This window comes from Gekko japonicus, unplaced genomic scaffold (genome assembly GCF_001447785.1).
Source record: "Gekko japonicus isolate JY-2015 unplaced genomic scaffold, Gekko_japonicus_V1.1 scaffold2006, whole genome shotgun sequence".
In the NCBI taxonomy this organism is placed as follows: domain Eukaryota; kingdom Metazoa; phylum Chordata; class Lepidosauria; order Squamata; family Gekkonidae; genus Gekko; species Gekko japonicus.
In genome coordinates, this window is record NW_015175423.1 from 25,969 (window position 1) to 43,135 (window position 17,167).

Sequence of the window (17,167 nt, forward strand, 5' to 3'; positions counted from 1 at the left end):
ATCAAACCCAGTTCTCCCAGATTAGAGTCTGTGCACTTAACCACTACACCAAACTGGCTCTCGCACCAAACTGGCTCTCCACTGCCTCAGCAAGTGCTGGAAGTTTTTGAAGGCAGTGCCTGGGGAGGGTGGAGTTTGGGAAGGATGTGATTCCACTTCTGGTGGCTTCCCCACCCTTCTGCTTTTCAATTCACAGGGAGCAGGAAACCGCGCGATCTAACAGTAATGTCTCACCTGTGGTGGGTAAATGAGAGGCCTAGGATGTGTACTTGCCCCTGAAACTGGAACAGGGGGAGGAGACTCCCTTGGGGTTGGAACAAGATGGGGAGCCTCTACAGGACGGACCAAGCTCTTGGGTTGCCAGTTGGCCGTGGTGCTTGTGCTTCTTGGTGCTTCTTCCCCAAATCATATAGTCAACAGTGGCTTTCCTTCTCTTGAGTGGAGTAGGACATGCTTCAGAAGAGCCCAGGAGGCATCTCCTTTGGGTCTGCGAGGACCATCCATTTAGAAACAGCTTTCTCCTTCAAAGGAGGACGCCAGGTTTGTGGGAGCCTCCTTAGCCTCCTGGTGAACCTCTCCAACATTCTGTGGTTTGGATCCAGCCTCTGCAGCAGCCATTTTGTTGCTGTGCCTGCTAGGGTTGCCAAGTCGAAAAATCTCCATACCGGGGGACTCCTGGTCCGCGGCTGGAGCGCGCACCGCACGCACGTCACCCGGAAGTGACGTGACAATGCCGGGCATGCTGGGGGCGGGGCCACGACCATCCAAGGGAAAGGGTTCCCCCTGGGGCCTGATCTGCCACCGGCGGGGAACAGGCCTCTGGGGCGGGGGTTTCCCCGCCCCCTGGGGGGACTTGGGAAGCCTAGTGCCTGCTATGTGTTGTCAACATTGCGGAGGTGCCCACTGGCTCAACAAGGTTGGGGACCTCTGCTCTAAATAAACAAGCAAAGCCCATTATTTTGTTTTATTTACCTTATTTATACACCACCCTGATCTGGATAGCCCAGGCTAGACTGGTCTCATCAGATCTCAGAAGCTAAGCAGGGGCAGACCTGGTCAGCATTTGGATGGGAGACCACCAAGGAAGTCCAAGGATGCTATGCGGAAGCAGGCAATGGTGAACCACCTCTGAATATTTCTTACCTCAAAAACCCTACGGGGTCACCACAAGTTGCCTGCAACTTGATGGCACTTTCCACCAGTATGTCTTCTCCATTTTGGTGTAGTGGTTAGGCATGTGGACTCTAATCTGGGAGAACCAGGCTTGATTTCCCACTCTACCACATGCAGCTGCTGGTGTGACCTTGGGTCAGTCACAAGTTCTTTCGGAGCTGTTCTCTCAAGAGCAGTTCTCGAAAGAGCTCTCTCAGCCCCCACCTTCCTCACAGGGTGTCTGTTGTGGGGAGGGGGAGGGAAAGGAGATTGTAAGCTGCTCTGAGACTTCTTCAGGTAGTAAAGGGTGGGGTATAAATCCAATCTCCTCCTCCTCCTCCTCTTCTTCGTCTTCGTCTTCTGCTCCACCTCCTGTGGCAACAATTTTATATTGGTTCTTGTCACCTCACTTCAAATTTCCAAAGGTGCCTGCAAGCTTAAAAATGTAGGGGACCTCAGCCTCAGAGGAATGGTGGAATTTTAAAAAATGCAATATATTTTTGCAGACATCTGAGTGAGGCGTCTTCTGGTGTTAGGGCCTTTTACCTTTTCATTCAGTTCATTTCGAAACTGAAGATCTCAGAATTCAGGGGAGGTTTTTAGGAACGTGCAAAAGACTAGCATTCTAAACTCTTTCTCCTTTTAACGACTGTCCTGCTGCTTACCACTGCACAAATAAATATTTTTCTGACACCCTGGTTCATTGGTTAGACAAACCCACTCTAATGTGAACAGAAGCCTGAGGGACCTTGAGATGTATATTGCTGATGGGGAAATTCTCCTCACGATTGGCCCAGTAGACCCAGTGTGGTTGACAAAAATTAGTGCTACTGTGAGGAATCTGTACCTCACAGAATGTTCCCCGTGGTTTCCCCACAATATGCATGGATGTGGGCAAGAGAAGGGTGGTAATGTGAGAATTGGCTCTAAAAGGCAAGCATGGTTTGACATTTCAGGGAAATTGCTTCCTTCTATAGAGTGAATAATATACTCATGTTTCCGTTCTTGTAAACAACTACAAAAGATAGGCTTAATTTTTTTTCTCCCTCATGTAATAATATGTGGAAAGCGAGTGCAGTTTTCAGTAATAATGGTGTGGGATATCTTACTTTCAGTAATAAAATATCCGGATTTTCCTGGGCCTATTCTTTTCCATAAGATTTAATATCAAGCCATCCCACCCACTAGAATGGACTTTTCTTTACAAGAATAATCTTTTAATTCTACCTCACTGTGTCTTGTAATTGCAATAAGTATTTCTTCAGCAAGGATAATCCTTTGTTGTTTCAACTAGTAATTGGCAAACACTACGGAAGATGTAAATATTTACAGACTGTAAAGGATTTCCTGAGCTAGAAAAACCATTTTCTCTATCATTCCAGAATTTCCCATTCCCCAAACACAGAATATACACGATTGCTTTCTCCTGTTATAACTTCACTTCTTCTGATATTCTTGTTCTTCAGAATTGCACACCACAACTTTAATTCTCATGTCAGTGGTTCTTCTGGTATTATTAACTCTGGGTTCTTTCTCTCTCTCTCTCCAGGTTTTGTCTCTTTCCGAAGTTCTCTGGCCATGCACGCTCTTCGTTATTCTAGCTGTAGTCCGTTTCCAGGAACCACCAAGACAGAGAGAGAACTGTAAGTTGTGTACTGAAATAGTTCTCTTGACAAATCTTGACAATATTTTTTATATATAGCTACTAGGAAAAAGGCCCGTTGTGGAAATAAATACTACGATTTCTAGAAAGAGGCTCTGGGTGGGTGCCCCGGCCTTGGACACTCAGTGTCAATTTGCTGTGGTGATCTCAGCAGGGTATAATGACACTGAGTCCACCATTTTCTCTAGAGGAACTGATCTCTGCTACCTAAAGAACAGTTGTAATTTTGAGTGATCTCCAGCCCTCACCTGGAGATTGGCAACGATGGTTCCCCAGAAGGGAATGGTTGGTTTGGAGGGTGGAGTCTATGGCTTTGTACCTGTCCGAGGTCCCACGCCTCCTGAAACCTCACCCTTTCCAGGCTCCATCCCTCACATCTCCAGGAATTTCCCACCTGGAGTTGGCAACCCTATTTCCTTCCCAGCTATTCATCAACCTACCTTTATTTCCCCCTCACTCTTCAGCTTTCCACCCCCCACACACCTGCAGCCTCTCCCGTGCTCTGAAGCCCTGACTGCTACGTCACATTGGCTGTCATACAGGGGCCATCTCAGCAGTATATAAGGATACAGACCCCATCATTTTCTCCAGGGGAACTGATCTCTGCCATCTGGAAAGCAGTTGTAATTCTGAGTGATCTCCAGCCCTCACCTGGTGATTGGACACATTTTTCCTCAGAACAGCAAACTGTTTAGAATATTAGAGGCAAAAGCCAATCAAATCGCATATGCAAACGACCTCTCTGTTCCGAGGCAAAGGCCAATGAGGCTGCATATGCAAATAACCTCTGTGTTCTGACTGGCTATGGGCGGGGCAGGGGGGAACAGCAAACTTTAGAATGTTGGAGGCGAGACTCAAGTAATGCAGCCAGTGGATAGGGATAGATTCTGAGTGACACACTAGGGTGCCAACCATTTCCGGAGTGTGTGGAATGTTCTAGAGAAGTGCCACCACCATTCGGCTTTTATATATAAGGGAGATATCTAAAAAAAATTAGATGAAGCAGGTCAGGTGATAAGACATCACGACAAGAACCACTCCTATAGGTCAGGTGACTACATGGCCGAGTCACGTGATTCTCCCAGAGGTCCATGTGAGTGCATCATATTAATTACGACCCAGCACAATGTGTTTCTATTGATTGCATTGCCGAAAGGGGAAAACTGAGGGAAGTATAATGGGATTTGTTGTACAGACTTCTTTAAAAAGTTGTATCATCGTCATTCTCTCGTTTTGCTGGACTGTGTGCATGAGAACTAGACCAGGAATGAGGCATAGGTTCCAGAAGACCGATTTATACCAATAATAGTGAGATGACTGTCATTATGATGGTTGGTGTGTGGAGTGAGTGGCAGTATCCAAGAGGGAGCACATGCATTGTGGCTCATCGTCTTCTGGCCCGCACCCTCCTGCATTTTCTGTTCCATGGTTGCGCATGGGGTGAAGAAGTCTGTAAAAGGCTCCTCATCCGTGTCTGCAAGTTGCAGCTCATCCTCTTCTGAGCTGGGAAGTGTTGCTGAGTGTTATGTATTCAGATGGATTGTATTCACATGGACTGTTATGCGAATTGCCTAATAGAGATTCAATGTTAAGCTTCGCCCTGGGCTAGGATCCTAATGTATCCAATAGGAGCCCTAGCCCAGGCAGTGTCGTCCAATCACGTTACAAAGCGGGATCGCTTGTGATTGGCCTTTATCTCTCCAACCTCATAGGTTGTTATTTGTACAGGAGGTGTGGCTACGTTAGCCGGGAATGTTTAAATACAGAGAAGCCAGTGTATATATTTTGATGGGTTCTGGCTGGCGATTGTGGTACCGTGTTGGAGAAGTAACGAAGAATAAAAGCCGCATTCTAGCCGAATCACTCTCCGACTCTTTGTTAAGTTCGCGACTTAACACTGAGAAAAACAATTTCACCTGGTCACCGGGCTCCCTTGCATCTATGTGCTATTCAGACAAATGGACCATTTGTAAGTGGTTTAATGGTGCATGAAAACATCCAGTTGTAAGACTTGAACTGCTCCAAAGTTATGACAGTGCTGAGTCCCATAGGGAATGGTCTTGTTCTCTGTAGTAAGTTACTTGCTTTTCAGGTTATTTGGAAGCCCGGGATTTGCCAAGCCGGGGCCTTTACCCTTTCGTTCAGAGCCTCTTTTGCAACGTTGGCTCCAGGTGCAAGAACAGCAGCTATACTGCTCAGAAAAACAACAGCTTCCGGTAAGGGAGTTCTTTTTTTCAAACTGAATACTACTCTGTTTTCTTACGGTTGCATTAATTGAGACCCTGCCATTACGCTCCATCTGTCTCCTCTCAAGCATGGATGTGACCTCAGTTAATTACTCTCAGCATTCCACAGTTAAGGATACATCTGCCCATCAGTCTCCAATTTTGACACATTTATTTCCTTCACTATGTTTTCCCTTGAAATTAAACCCAAACAAATGGTAACCGTATAAACTATGCTTGTTTATGCTGTTTGGTCCTTGAATCTGTTAAATGTTTTCATTCTGCTGCGTGCTAACTTGTTGTCCAACCTCTACCTATATGTATGAACTGGTAAATTCCATTTCACTGTATCTGAGGAAGTGTGCGTGCACATGGAAGCTTATACCTTAAATAAAACCTTGGTTTTAAAGGTGCCAGTGGACCCAAACTTTGTTCTGTTGCTTCAGACCAACATGGCTACCCACCTGAATTAGATCTCAAGAGTGTTTGGGGATGGAAGGGACCTCAGCAGGCCTGTGGCCAGGGTTTTGTGGCTTGTGGGGCAAATTTTTTTCTGGTGGGGCTGAAGTTCTCAATGCAGAAAGAAAAGCCACTTAGCCAATAGAATTCTGTTACCAGGATGGATCTCCAAATTGCAAGCTGTCAACCACTTTAGATGACAGTTCTCAGCTGCTGCAAGTTAATTACTTCTGCCAGCCTAAGCAACAATTCTAATAACAAGCCAGCAGGTAGGGCTGATGACTTCTGTAGTCAGGAAAACTAACACTTAGGCAGAAACACTCTCTTAAAGGAGACCAGTTTCTTGACAGAGTTAGAAGGTATCCTAAAGGTCACCTACTCTAACCCCCTTTCCCAGTGCAGGAGTTAGTAAATTACAGCACCCTTCTCTGCTTAAAGGAGCGCATGCCTTTAAAAATGTTTTTAAATGATTGGAAAAATGCATTTACAGGAGAGATTCTTGTGGGGCTATGCCTCTAAGGTTATCAGATTTTGAGAAATTTATCTTCCAACTCGACGATTCTATGATTCTGTGATTTTAAAAGAGGTTGTTGATTATAATGGTTTTAGAATCTATTGGGGAAAATGACATACACAGTTTGTGAGGGAGTTGACTTTTTAAGTATCATGATCATTGGAGCATCACCGTTCCATTGCACCAGGGCAAAGCTCTAACAGTCACCCCTGAACTCTATGGTTTCTATAGTTTTGGGGGTGGGTTCCATAGTGTTGCCCTGTTGCAATACCAGTGCTTCCAGGTGACGCCAGAAGTTATGCCATCGTGTGGAAACAACGATTGTCCACCCTTGTACAGTAAGTACCCACCTCCCCCTTCTCCTAATTTTAGCCAGTCCGTGCTGGGCAACCATACTTGTGCTCCTTGGCTCCAGCTCCAGTCTATTCTCCCGAGTCTCACAATCCAGGCTCAGGGTGCTACTCCAGAGGAGACCTGACCAGGCCCTCCTGCAGAATGCAGGATAGCAGGTTTGTGGAAACATTAAAAAAAATACGTCAAACAAATGTTGGAAATGTAAAAAGATAGAGGGCTCATTCTATCACATGTGGTGGGCTTGCGGAAAAGCAGAACAGTTTTGGGTTGAGATTCATGCAGAAATGGAAAAAAATTGTGAAATGTAAATTTAAGAAAGAACCAGAAATTTTACTTTTGGGGCTTAAAATGGAAGAAGTCAATATGGCAAAAAAGGACACTGATGTGGTACATGATCACAGCTGCCAGAATGACTTATGCGCAATGTTGGAAACAAGATAAGGTTCCTGAAGTTGGGGACTGGATCAAGAAACTACTTTTCATGGTTGAAATAGACAAAATGACAAGGAAACTTAATAATTTGGAAGCAGAAGACTTCTTTGCAGACTGGAAAGATTTTAAAGGCTATTTGGAAAAGCACTGGGATGTCAGAGATAATTTATTTTGCTTTGATCATTATTGAAGGTTAAAGGATATTAAAAAATAGATAAAGATATAAGAATAAAAATGGAGGGATAAGTTACCTATAGATATGAGTAAAAAAGGGAGGGACGAAGAACATCTAAGAAACGAACAGGAGGTTGGAGCACTGTGGGAAGCCGAGTGGGTGGGGGGGGAAGGGAGGAGGGTAGGATGTATAATGATATAAGGTTTGATTAATGTTTACTTTGCTTATTATATCCTAATAAAATGTTTTCCCAAAAAAATATTTCTACCACCATAGAAAAAAGGGAGCAAATAGGATCGCTTGAAAACTCTATGGTTTTATCAGACTTTAGGCAAATTCCTAGAGAGGTGTGACATCATTTCTGGGTTTTCCTGGAAGTGACATCATGCTGTTGGTCAACAGCCATTTGTAAGGTTTATTTTCCTCTTTCTGCCACCTGGACTGGTAACAGGAAACACCAGCTGGGGTCAGGGGAGATTCTCTGCCCCTACTGCGGGGTTTGGCATCCCTAGGTGGAAAAGTTGTACAATAATAGATGTTTTAAACAGGCTCTGTCCTCAAATTAATACATTGCTATTGTTATTACCCTCTCTTCTCTCCCCCTCTGGAGACCCAAAGTGGCTTCCAACTCTCACAGCCTCAACTTTATCCTCACAACAACCTGGTGAGGTAGGTTAAGCTAAGAGAGTGCGACTGGCCAAAGGTCACCCAGCAAGCTTCCGTGGCACGAGTGAGGACTCGAACCCGGGTCTCCCAGATCCTAGTCTGACACTTTTAAGCCACTACACTGCCAAGACTTGACCTTTAAACTTCCCATTCCCAAAACCAATGTGGGAGTGCAGTCTCAGGCTGGAATCCACCCCCCCCCAAAAAAAAATAGCTTCACTTCTTGTTCCACATCCTGTTACTTTAGCTGCTCCCCCTCCCTCTTGTTTCCCACTCTATCCACATTCCTGTGCTTCTTCCCAAGAACATCTTCCTCTAGTGGAGGTACCTGAAGTCTCTTCCCCCATAACTGTGTTCCAATAACTTGGGGGTGGGATGCACCTGTAGAATTTCTGCCTGTCATCAAGCAGTTAAAGGCAACGTGCCCCTGTCAGTGAAAATGTGGCAACCCTGTTAAACTGGTCAAACTGACTGGTAGCCCTGTCATAGATCTGGAATGTGGAGGGGTGCACCTCCTCCTCTTTCCCAGCTTATCCCTGGCTTGACCTTGTTGATGTTCCCAGCTGCAATTAACTCCTCTGGGAAGGCTAACGGCTTTTACGCTTTGCCGCTCACTTGCTAGCTTCAGCCCCCGCGCGCAAATCATATCCATTGGCTTCAGCTCATTGGGGGGGGGAGTTTGATTCCACTATAAGTCAGGGGCCATTATACTGTAGGGTATTCCTGACACAAGCTGTATACTTGTCCTTTAGTACTGGGCTACCAATGAACACTAATCTTCTAAAAGAAGCCTTGTATGGTGTACCCTGACTAAGGAACCTGACAGTAGCATTCTGTCGACATAGACCCCGTCATGAAAGTGATTCCCCAGTATGTGTTTGCATTTAACTTGGAATTGTTATCTTGTAAGTACTTCCAGGATTGTTAGCCATGTCAGTGAAGTGCTTTACCTATCAAACACCTGTAGGTAGTTGCCTTGCAGTATGATAGATAGCAGCTGGGAACTGTCAAGTCAGTCATCTATTGCTCAAGTGTCAGTTTGACAGCTGAAGATCTAGATTCAGATCAGTAGATCACTTGATTGGTCATTCTGATTGGTCACTCAGTTAGCAAAGTGACACATGAGCTAGCCTACAGGGCAAGAATGAAGAAGCTAGAACACCACATGATGACATCTCATCAGGAAGTGCTCGTGAAGCTGGAGGAGAGATCTTCACACTCTTCAGGACTTCTACTCTCGCGTCGCTGCTGGGAAGACTGCTGCCCAAGACATCTGCTTTGGAGCTCTAAGCTGCTCAGGGTTGGTGTCTAGAGGCTGGTTAGTTAGGTTTATTGTTTTTGTCTTTGTCTCATTGTACACTCCTTTCCCCTACTTGTATGTTTTTATGTTTTATCTTTTGTAAAAAATATATATTCTAAATTCTGTTTTTTAAACATTGGAGTGAGTTACTAGTCCAGAACCCAGGTTCATTTTATTCCTGTGCTAAATTTATGCTACCAAAAAGGTATTGTTCAATTGGGTATATTTAAATTCCTTTTATTTCATAACATCTCGGCCAGGTGACATCATTGGGGCACCCCAATGTCCTGACAGGCCCTAAGTGAGAGCTGGTTCAAGTTCAGTAACTTACAGGTTCTATCAGTTGTCCAGGTTTAATGCTGGTTGTTTTAATGAATCCATTTGAATCCATTTGAATAATCTGCCACAAGCCCCCCCCCCCCCCCCCTTCACAACTTCTGACCTACCAAGCTGAATGCAACTGATGGGTTGAGTATCTTGATCCTGCACGATGGTCTTTGCAGCAAAAAGATAATTGAGGCTCTTATGGAGCCACCCTATGTGGCTGGTGTGCTATGCCCTGCTGGTGGGTCTCTGGCTGTGTTGGTGTGCCCCTCAAGTCACAATCAGAGTAGAATGTTGTCAATGTTGAATTCAAGGTCTGCAAAATGGTTGCCCTTCTTTAACAAAATAACTGAAGAAAACATTCAACCACATAAACAAATATATCTCAAACTACTCTATATTTAGTTGTCAAGGTCCTCACACTCTTCAAGCCTATATTACACTTGTGTACCACTGAACTAAGCGATACACCAGATAAAATTACCCTATAACACATCTAAGTTAGCACTCTTTAGTCTTTAGTCAGTTCATCTCTTCTTGTACAAGAAGTATAACGAACTATGTGTTCCAAAAGTTATATTGATACCTTCAACACCAGTTACTCTTATAATACTCTCCACCAGATATGGACATTTTGAATGTTGCTGTTTTATTATGCTGTATTCATTTTTCAAAAATACTAATAAAAAGTTAATGAGTAAAAAAAAATGTTGAATTCAAGGTGACCACTTTTGTGATTAGGATGGTCAGCTTTTTAGCAGGTTTCTGTAGCTTTGACTTTAATGAGAGCCAGTAGATGCCAAGAGAATACAAGATTAATTCTGAGTAGGAGACGTAGAGCATGGGCTCCAAGTATAAGGCAACCTGATGAAGCGTTGAGGGAAACAGATTGTTTACCTGGGAAATCTGTAGTCGCATGGCAATTGTTGGAAGCGGCAGCAGCACTGCATGACATAACATAGTAAAGGTAAAGGTTCCCTTGCTCGAAAGCCAGTCGAATCCGACTCTAGGGTTGCGGTGCTCATCTCCGTTTCCCCATTTTTTCTTTTAAGCGAAATACCTCCCCTTTTTAGGGGAGCCAATAAAATCTTTATTAAAAAAAAAAGAACCAAAAAGAAGAAGCAAATTTGTGGACTGTAATTGGACTCGAATCAATTTTTTTCACAGTGAACATTGGTGGGGTGCAGCCTTGGTTGAGTCACTGTGATCCATTTGTGGCTAGAACTTGACTTTAACCCTGGCATCACCTGTAGGAACTAGCATTCACCTGTGCTGTGATAAGCATTGTCATCTAATTCCTGGGACTGCGCTGTGATTCTGTTAGACTGAAAAGTCCCAGACTTCTATGGTGGGAGTCTATGTGTTAGGCTACACGCTGAAGATCACTCACCACAGAACAGCTATTTCATGGTTGCCAAAGAAAGGCTTCTCCCACACCCCTTTCTTCGCAGCTTTTAAAGGTGCGAGTATCTCGTCCCATGTTGAGCCAAACTGCCCTGCGGTTATTGATGCTGGAGTTATGTATAAGCTGGGAACTGAAATATGAACAGAGAGCTCAAAACAATATGTTGGAGTTTCCCGGGGAACCATACAATGACGACTTTGAGACTGCGGTAACTGGAGAGCATCAATTTTTACGTAACGATTAATGGCAATTTTGTCTGATGTTTGTGCCGCCTCGATGATATAATAGAGTTGTTGTACAGGAATGGCTGGGAAATCAGGGAATAGAATTGGCTCATGAATGCTGTGGACGTAAGCATTATTTAATAACCACGCTGTTTACATCTGTGAGAAAACGTTTGCACCAGGAAGTGGGTTTCATCACGGAAAAGTTTGTTTTTCTTTTCGATTGGCACACCTTGCTTCACAGTTTCTTCCTTGTCTCAATTTTATCTCAGAATGACCCTATAAAGTAACTTCAGGGTGTGACAGGGTGTCTGGCCCCAGGTCACCCAGCAAGCTTCATGGCAGAGTGTGGATTTTTTTTTTTTGCAAACAAGGTTCCTCTGGGTCACTTCAGTGTACTGGCTGTCATTCAGATTGATTTAACGTTCACCACTGAACATGCTTTGGGAAAGTTCAGCAAGGGAAATGCCACTTTATCCTTGAACTCACCACTGAATCTTAAGCAACCTAAAGGTAAAGGTTCCTTTGCTCGAATGCCAGTCGAATCCGACTCTAGGGTTGCGGTGCTCATCTCCGTTTCAAAGCCGAAGAGCCAGCGCTGTCCGAAGACGTCTCCGTGGTCATGTGGCCGGCATGACTAAACACCAAGGCGGACAGAACGCTTTTACCTTCCCACCGAAGTGGTACCTATTTATCTACTTGCAATTTCTTGCTTTCGAACTGCTAGGTTGTAGATAACCTACTGTTATCTAAACTCACTCGCCCCCTCAGAATACATATATGGAGGAGATGATGATGGTTATGATAATAATAATACTTGACCAGCTTCTCAGAGCTTTTGTAAAGTAAATTAAGTATTTGCGGGACTGCTTCATGGTATTCTGTGTCAGAATCAGGCTCTGCTGATTGTCATGTTGACTAATGTTTTCTTTAGTTCTGTCTTTGTAGTTCGCCTTCGTTTTTTTGGTCTCAACCCTTGCCAGCCCTCTCTGCCATAAAGATTCCGAGGGATGGGGGGGGAGTAGGTGTGAATGCCATATATCTGTAGGCGTGTATGCGGGTGTCAGGTTAGCTTCGCTTGTAAGGACTTTTCCTGTTTTTTGGGCTGTCTTGTGCAGTCCCTTTAAAGTTTGGGCTTTCTGCAAACCCCATTTAAAGGAACTGTGGTCCCTTTCAACAAGGTTTGCAGGGCCATGAATCATGAACCGGTTCACTTCATGAATGAATCTCTCGGTTCAGTTTGTGGTTCGATCACGAACCAACATGAATCACATTTTTCTGCTTTGTGTCCATCCCTAGCTAAGACGGAGCAACAACCTTGTGTGAGAAAGGCAGCCATTAATTGATGTAAACATTTGCAGGCCTAATAGTTGCTGAACAGACCATGTGAAAAGTGTGGGCAAAGTTTGTACAATAGTCTTGGAAATCTTGTGTAACCCTGTGAGTTTGGCCCTCTGTTAGCATTTGGGGGTAAAAGATGTTTTGTCCTCGAGGGGGAGCCAAAGGAGAGTCTTGAGGGGGAAAAGTTCTGAGGGAAATCCGAGGGATGGGGGGGGAGTAGGTGTGAATGCCCTATATCTGTAGGCGTGTATGCGGGTGTCAGGTTAGCTTCGCTTGTAAGGACTTTTCCTGTTTTTTGGGCTGTCTTGTGCAGTCCATTTAAAGTTTGGGCTTTCTGCAAACCCCATTTAAAGGGACTGTGGTCCCTTTCAACAAGGTTTGCAGGGCCATGAATCATGAACCGGTTCACTTCATGAATGAACCTCTCGGTTCAGTTTGTGGTTCGATCGCGAACCAACATGAATCACATTTTTCTGCTTGGTGTCCATCCCTAGCTAAGACGGAGCAACAACCTTGTGTGAGAAAGGCAGCCATTAACTGATGTAAACATTGCAGGCCTAATAGTTGCTGAACAGACCATGTGAAAAGTGTGGGCAAAGTTTGTACAATAGTCTTGGAAATCTTGTGTAACCCTGTGAGTTTGGCCCTCTGTTAGCATTTGGGGGTAAAAGATGTTTTGTCCTCGAGGGGGAGCCAAAGGAGAGTCTTGAGGGGGAAAAGTTCTGAGGGAAAAAAGAGATTTCTGAGGAGAAAAAAGGGAGGCAGAAGCCATTTGGGTCTGAGGACAGAGAAGAGAGTGACCTGAGAAGGACATCTGCAGCAACACAGAAAGCCTGAAAAACAGCGTACAACACCACCACCACCACCACCACCACCACCGAGAGCCAGCCGAGCTGTGAGAGACTTTCCAAAGGCCTCAGAGAAACAGTGAAAGACTCTCGCCACCTCTTTGGTTCCAACTTTAAGTTATGTTGCCTAAGCTTGAATGTCGTATATATGTGTCCTGCTTTGATTCCCCGAGAGCCAGTTTGGTGTAGTGGTTAAGTGTGCGGACTCTAATCTGGGAGAACCAGGTTTGATTCCCCACTCCTCCACTTGCACCTGCTGATGTGACCTTGGGTCAGTCACAAGCTCTGGCACAGCTGTCCTTTAAAAAGAGCAGTTTCTGTCAGAGTTCTCTCAGCCCCACCCACCTCACAGGGTGTCTGTTGTGGGGAGGGGAAGGGAAAAGGAGTTTGTAAGCCGCTCTGAGACACCTTTGGGTAGTGAAGGGCGGGGTATAAATCCAATCTCTTCTTCTTCATCATCATCCCTCTTTATTGAATTAAACCCTACTTGTGGTTTAAGTTCTACTTGTCTTTGGTTATAGGTGATTGAAGGGCCTGGGAATTCTGTTTGAATTTTCTTTTCTGCCTACTGGCCATCCCTCCTCTTAGGAAGTGGACGTCGGAAGGATGGAGGTACCACCACTTTCTTTTTTGAGGGGAGTCACCCCCTCCCCCCTTAACAAACCCAGGGGGAACTGCCAAGTGTACCCAAGTGAGAGAATTCTCGTAACCCATTCCTTCCCAGGTCTTCTTAGGCCCTGGTAACACAGAATTTGCCGCCCAAAAGGCACGAATGTCGGCCGGATTTTCGGGGTGCGATCACACTGCAACATCAGGGAAGCGTAGCGCATCCGTAGCCAACCCGTGGCCAACCTGTGGCATCCCGCTGAAGATGCGGAGTTAAAAAGTACCAAGGAAAGGGCACTAGTATCCGGAAAAAGCGCGGCACAGGGAGGTGTCTGATCGCGGGAGCGTTAGTAGCCCATGGCATCTGGTGCCCGTCCACGTCCCATCACAAACCGGATGTTTTTCGTAAGTGCACGCCACAAACACGAAACTGAAAGCAGTGCTGCTCCATGGAACTGCGCATGCGAACAAATGCGAAATGCTTGTGTGGCATCGCACCACGGCACTTCTTTGCCCCGCTGCAGCATCGCCGTTTGATCGCCAGCTAACAGCCGAAGCACGGAGACTCGGGACCGTGTGATCGGGCTACCACACTTCATTTTGCTCCGGGGCAAACAGCCACACCTCCCCACCGCGTTACCTGGCCCGTGTGACCGGGGCCTTACATACAGAGTTACAATATCCAACAAATTTCTACCCTCAACCAGGGTTGGGGGTGTGTGAAACTGGTGCAATGCATGCAATGCACATAACAGTCTGCAAGGATAGCATTTTTTTGTGTGGGACAGCATCTTCTAGATAAGTGTGGTGACTTCTTCAAATGCCAACCCTATTTTTTAATTTAAGTTCCACTTCAATAGCATTGATCTAATGGGTGCCACCCTGTCCATGCTGTTCATCACATTGACAATGCTTGTATTTCTAACCAAAGCAACACCATTTAATTAGTTTTTCCCCTCAGTGTCTGTATTGATCCGTGGCCTATCTCCTGAACCTCTGAGACATTTTTCACTTTCTAAAGGCTTCTCATGCAGTTTAAGTGTGTCAGACTGTAAACCCTTCTCCTTTAAGTAATGCAAGATAATTTCCTCCGCCGTCTGCTCTCCCTTGAACTGATTAAATAGAGTGGAGAATTCAGTGTTCCCTTTAAGCTGAGTTAGTGTGAGCTAGCTTACAGTTTTTTAGCCTCCGGCTCACACATTTTTGTCTTGGCTCAGGAAGGGTGGCTCCAGAGCAAACTAATGTATGCAGTAGCCGAATCACTCGCTCACAACTTCAATGCCAGTAGCTCACAAAGTAGAATTTTTGTTCACAAGACTCGACAGCTTAGAGGGAGCATTGGTGGAGATGTAATATCTGGCTACCTGAGGGGAGGTGGGGGGAATCCAAGATAAAAATCTGATCTGAACACTATGGCGTCTGCCTAGTCTATACTTCTGTACTTTTTCTAGTGAATCTCTTTGGCTTATCAAATGTGTGGGTCCACGGACGAAAAAACAGTTCTTTGGGATTGCAAGTGTATCACAGATCTCAAAGGGTGTCGCTAAGGGCCAAACTAGATAGAATAGCATCCTCTCGGTTGCCATGAGGAAAGGCACCACTGTGTTAAAATGGCTTCAATGGGCTTGTATCCTGGTGGACTGAGGTGCTCTTTTCCTCCCCCCATGCCTTATCAAGTGCCGAAATGGCTGCCCCCCCCCGTAGCTGTTTTCATACTTGAAGTTGGGAGGGAGAAAAATGCAGCACTGTGGGCCTGATCAGGATCGGGCCCTTTCAGCATTCGAAGTGAGTTTAAAATGGTGGCGGAGTCCTAGCGGTGGACAGGGATGCCAGCCTCCAGGTGGGGCCTGGGGATCCCCTGGAATTACGGCTCATCTCCAGACGACAGAGATCCATTCCCCTGCAGAAAATGGATGCTTTGGAAGATGAACTCTCTGGCATTGGACGCCACTGAGGTCCCTGTCCTCCCCAGGCTCCATCACCAAGTCTCCAGGCATTTCCCAACCTGGATCTGGCAACCCTACCGCCCCATCCCCTACCTGTGACCAGGGAGTTCTGATAAGAGCTGTCCTTGAAAAAGAGCAGTTTCTGTCAAGAGCTCTCTCAGCCCCACCTGGTGGGGTGTCTGTTGTGTCTGTTGCGGGGAGGGGAAGGGAAAGGAGTTTGTAAGCCGCTCTGAGACACCTTTGGGTAGTGAAGGGCGGGGTATAAATCCAATCTCTTCTTCATCATCCAGCAGCTGCGAGTGGAGGAGTGGGGAATCAAACCCGGCTCTCCCAGATTAGAGTCTGCGCACTTAACCACTACACCAAACTGAGATGAATGGAAGTGTTTTGCCATTCCCTCCCTGTGTGCAATGACTCTGGACTTCTGTGGTGGTCCCCCTTCTGTGGTGGTCTCCCATCCAAGTACTAATCCAGGCTGACTCTGCTTAGCTTCAGAGATCTGACAAGATTGGGCTAACCTGGGCCGTCCAAGTTGGTAGCCATGTTGGTCTGAAGCAGTAGGATGTTGTTAGTTACCTCTGTGCTTGAGAGGAGATGAATGGAGCGCAACAGCAAGGTCTCAGTTGATTACTCTCAGCTTTCCACAATGAAGAAGAATACATTTACACGTCAGTCTCCAATTTTTGATAGTTTTATTTGCTTCGCCACGTTTCCCCCACTGAAATTTAATCCTAACAGATGGTGACCATATGAACTTAGCTTGCTGTTCCTGTTTGGTCCTTGAATCTGTTAAAATGGCTTCATTACGTTGTATGCTAATTTGCTGCTCACCCTTTAGCTATATGTATGTATTGGTAACTTCCACCTCAATGTATCTGAAGAAGTGCACATGCACACGGAAGCTCATACCTGTGTCTATTACAACAACTCCCCCCCCAACAAAAACCCCCAACACCATGCAGTCTTGTGGCATCTTAAAGAATAACAGGTCTCTTGCAACATAAGGTTTTGTGGGTAAGAGCCAAATTCCTCAGAGGCATGAAGTGAATTCTCAGCAGGGAAAAAATTGTGAACTGTTGGTTAAATTGTGAACTGTTGGTTTGGGTGAAGAAGTACTTCTTTTTATCTGTTCTAACCCAACTGGCTTTCGAGCAAGGGAAACCTTTACCTTTACTGACTCTGCATAGGGTCAGGTTGCATGATTATAGTCCTATGTAAATTTACCCGAGAAAGTCACATTGGACAAAATGGGCCTCAATTCAAAGGTAACCAGCTTCGGAGTGAGGTTGCAAGGCTACAGTCCTGTGCCGACTTCATTCCGTCTCCCTCTTTTCCTAACAGAGCTTCCAGTTCCCAGCGCGATCGTAACAGCATAACGGAACCTGACATGGCCTTTCTGAAAGATGTCAAGGAACTGATGCAGGGCATCTCGGAGACCACCAAGAAAGCAGCTGCTTTGCAGACACTTTGGGAGGAAAGATCAAAGCTCTTGGGTAAGAAAACCTCCTTTCTGATCCGTACGGTCCTCAAGGA

At 45.5% G+C, this 17,167-nt stretch overlaps 1 protein-coding gene across 1 annotated transcript in view; it reads left to right on the forward strand.

Moving 5' to 3' along the window:
- Positions 1-450: 450 nt before the first annotated feature.
- The window catches only part of ABCA13 (ATP binding cassette subfamily A member 13), a gene marked incomplete at its 3' end in the record, with an annotated part of 314,376 nt that continues 297,659 nt past the window's right edge, over positions 451-17,167 (forward strand). Inside the window, exons 1-4 of the mRNA XM_015425808.1 lie at positions 451-540; positions 2,702-2,795; positions 4,908-5,031; positions 16,976-17,127. Coding sequence (XP_015281294.1) covers positions 451-540; positions 2,702-2,795; positions 4,908-5,031; positions 16,976-17,127 — 460 coding nt within the window. The remainder of the gene's footprint in view (positions 541-2,701; positions 2,796-4,907; positions 5,032-16,975; positions 17,128-17,167) is intronic.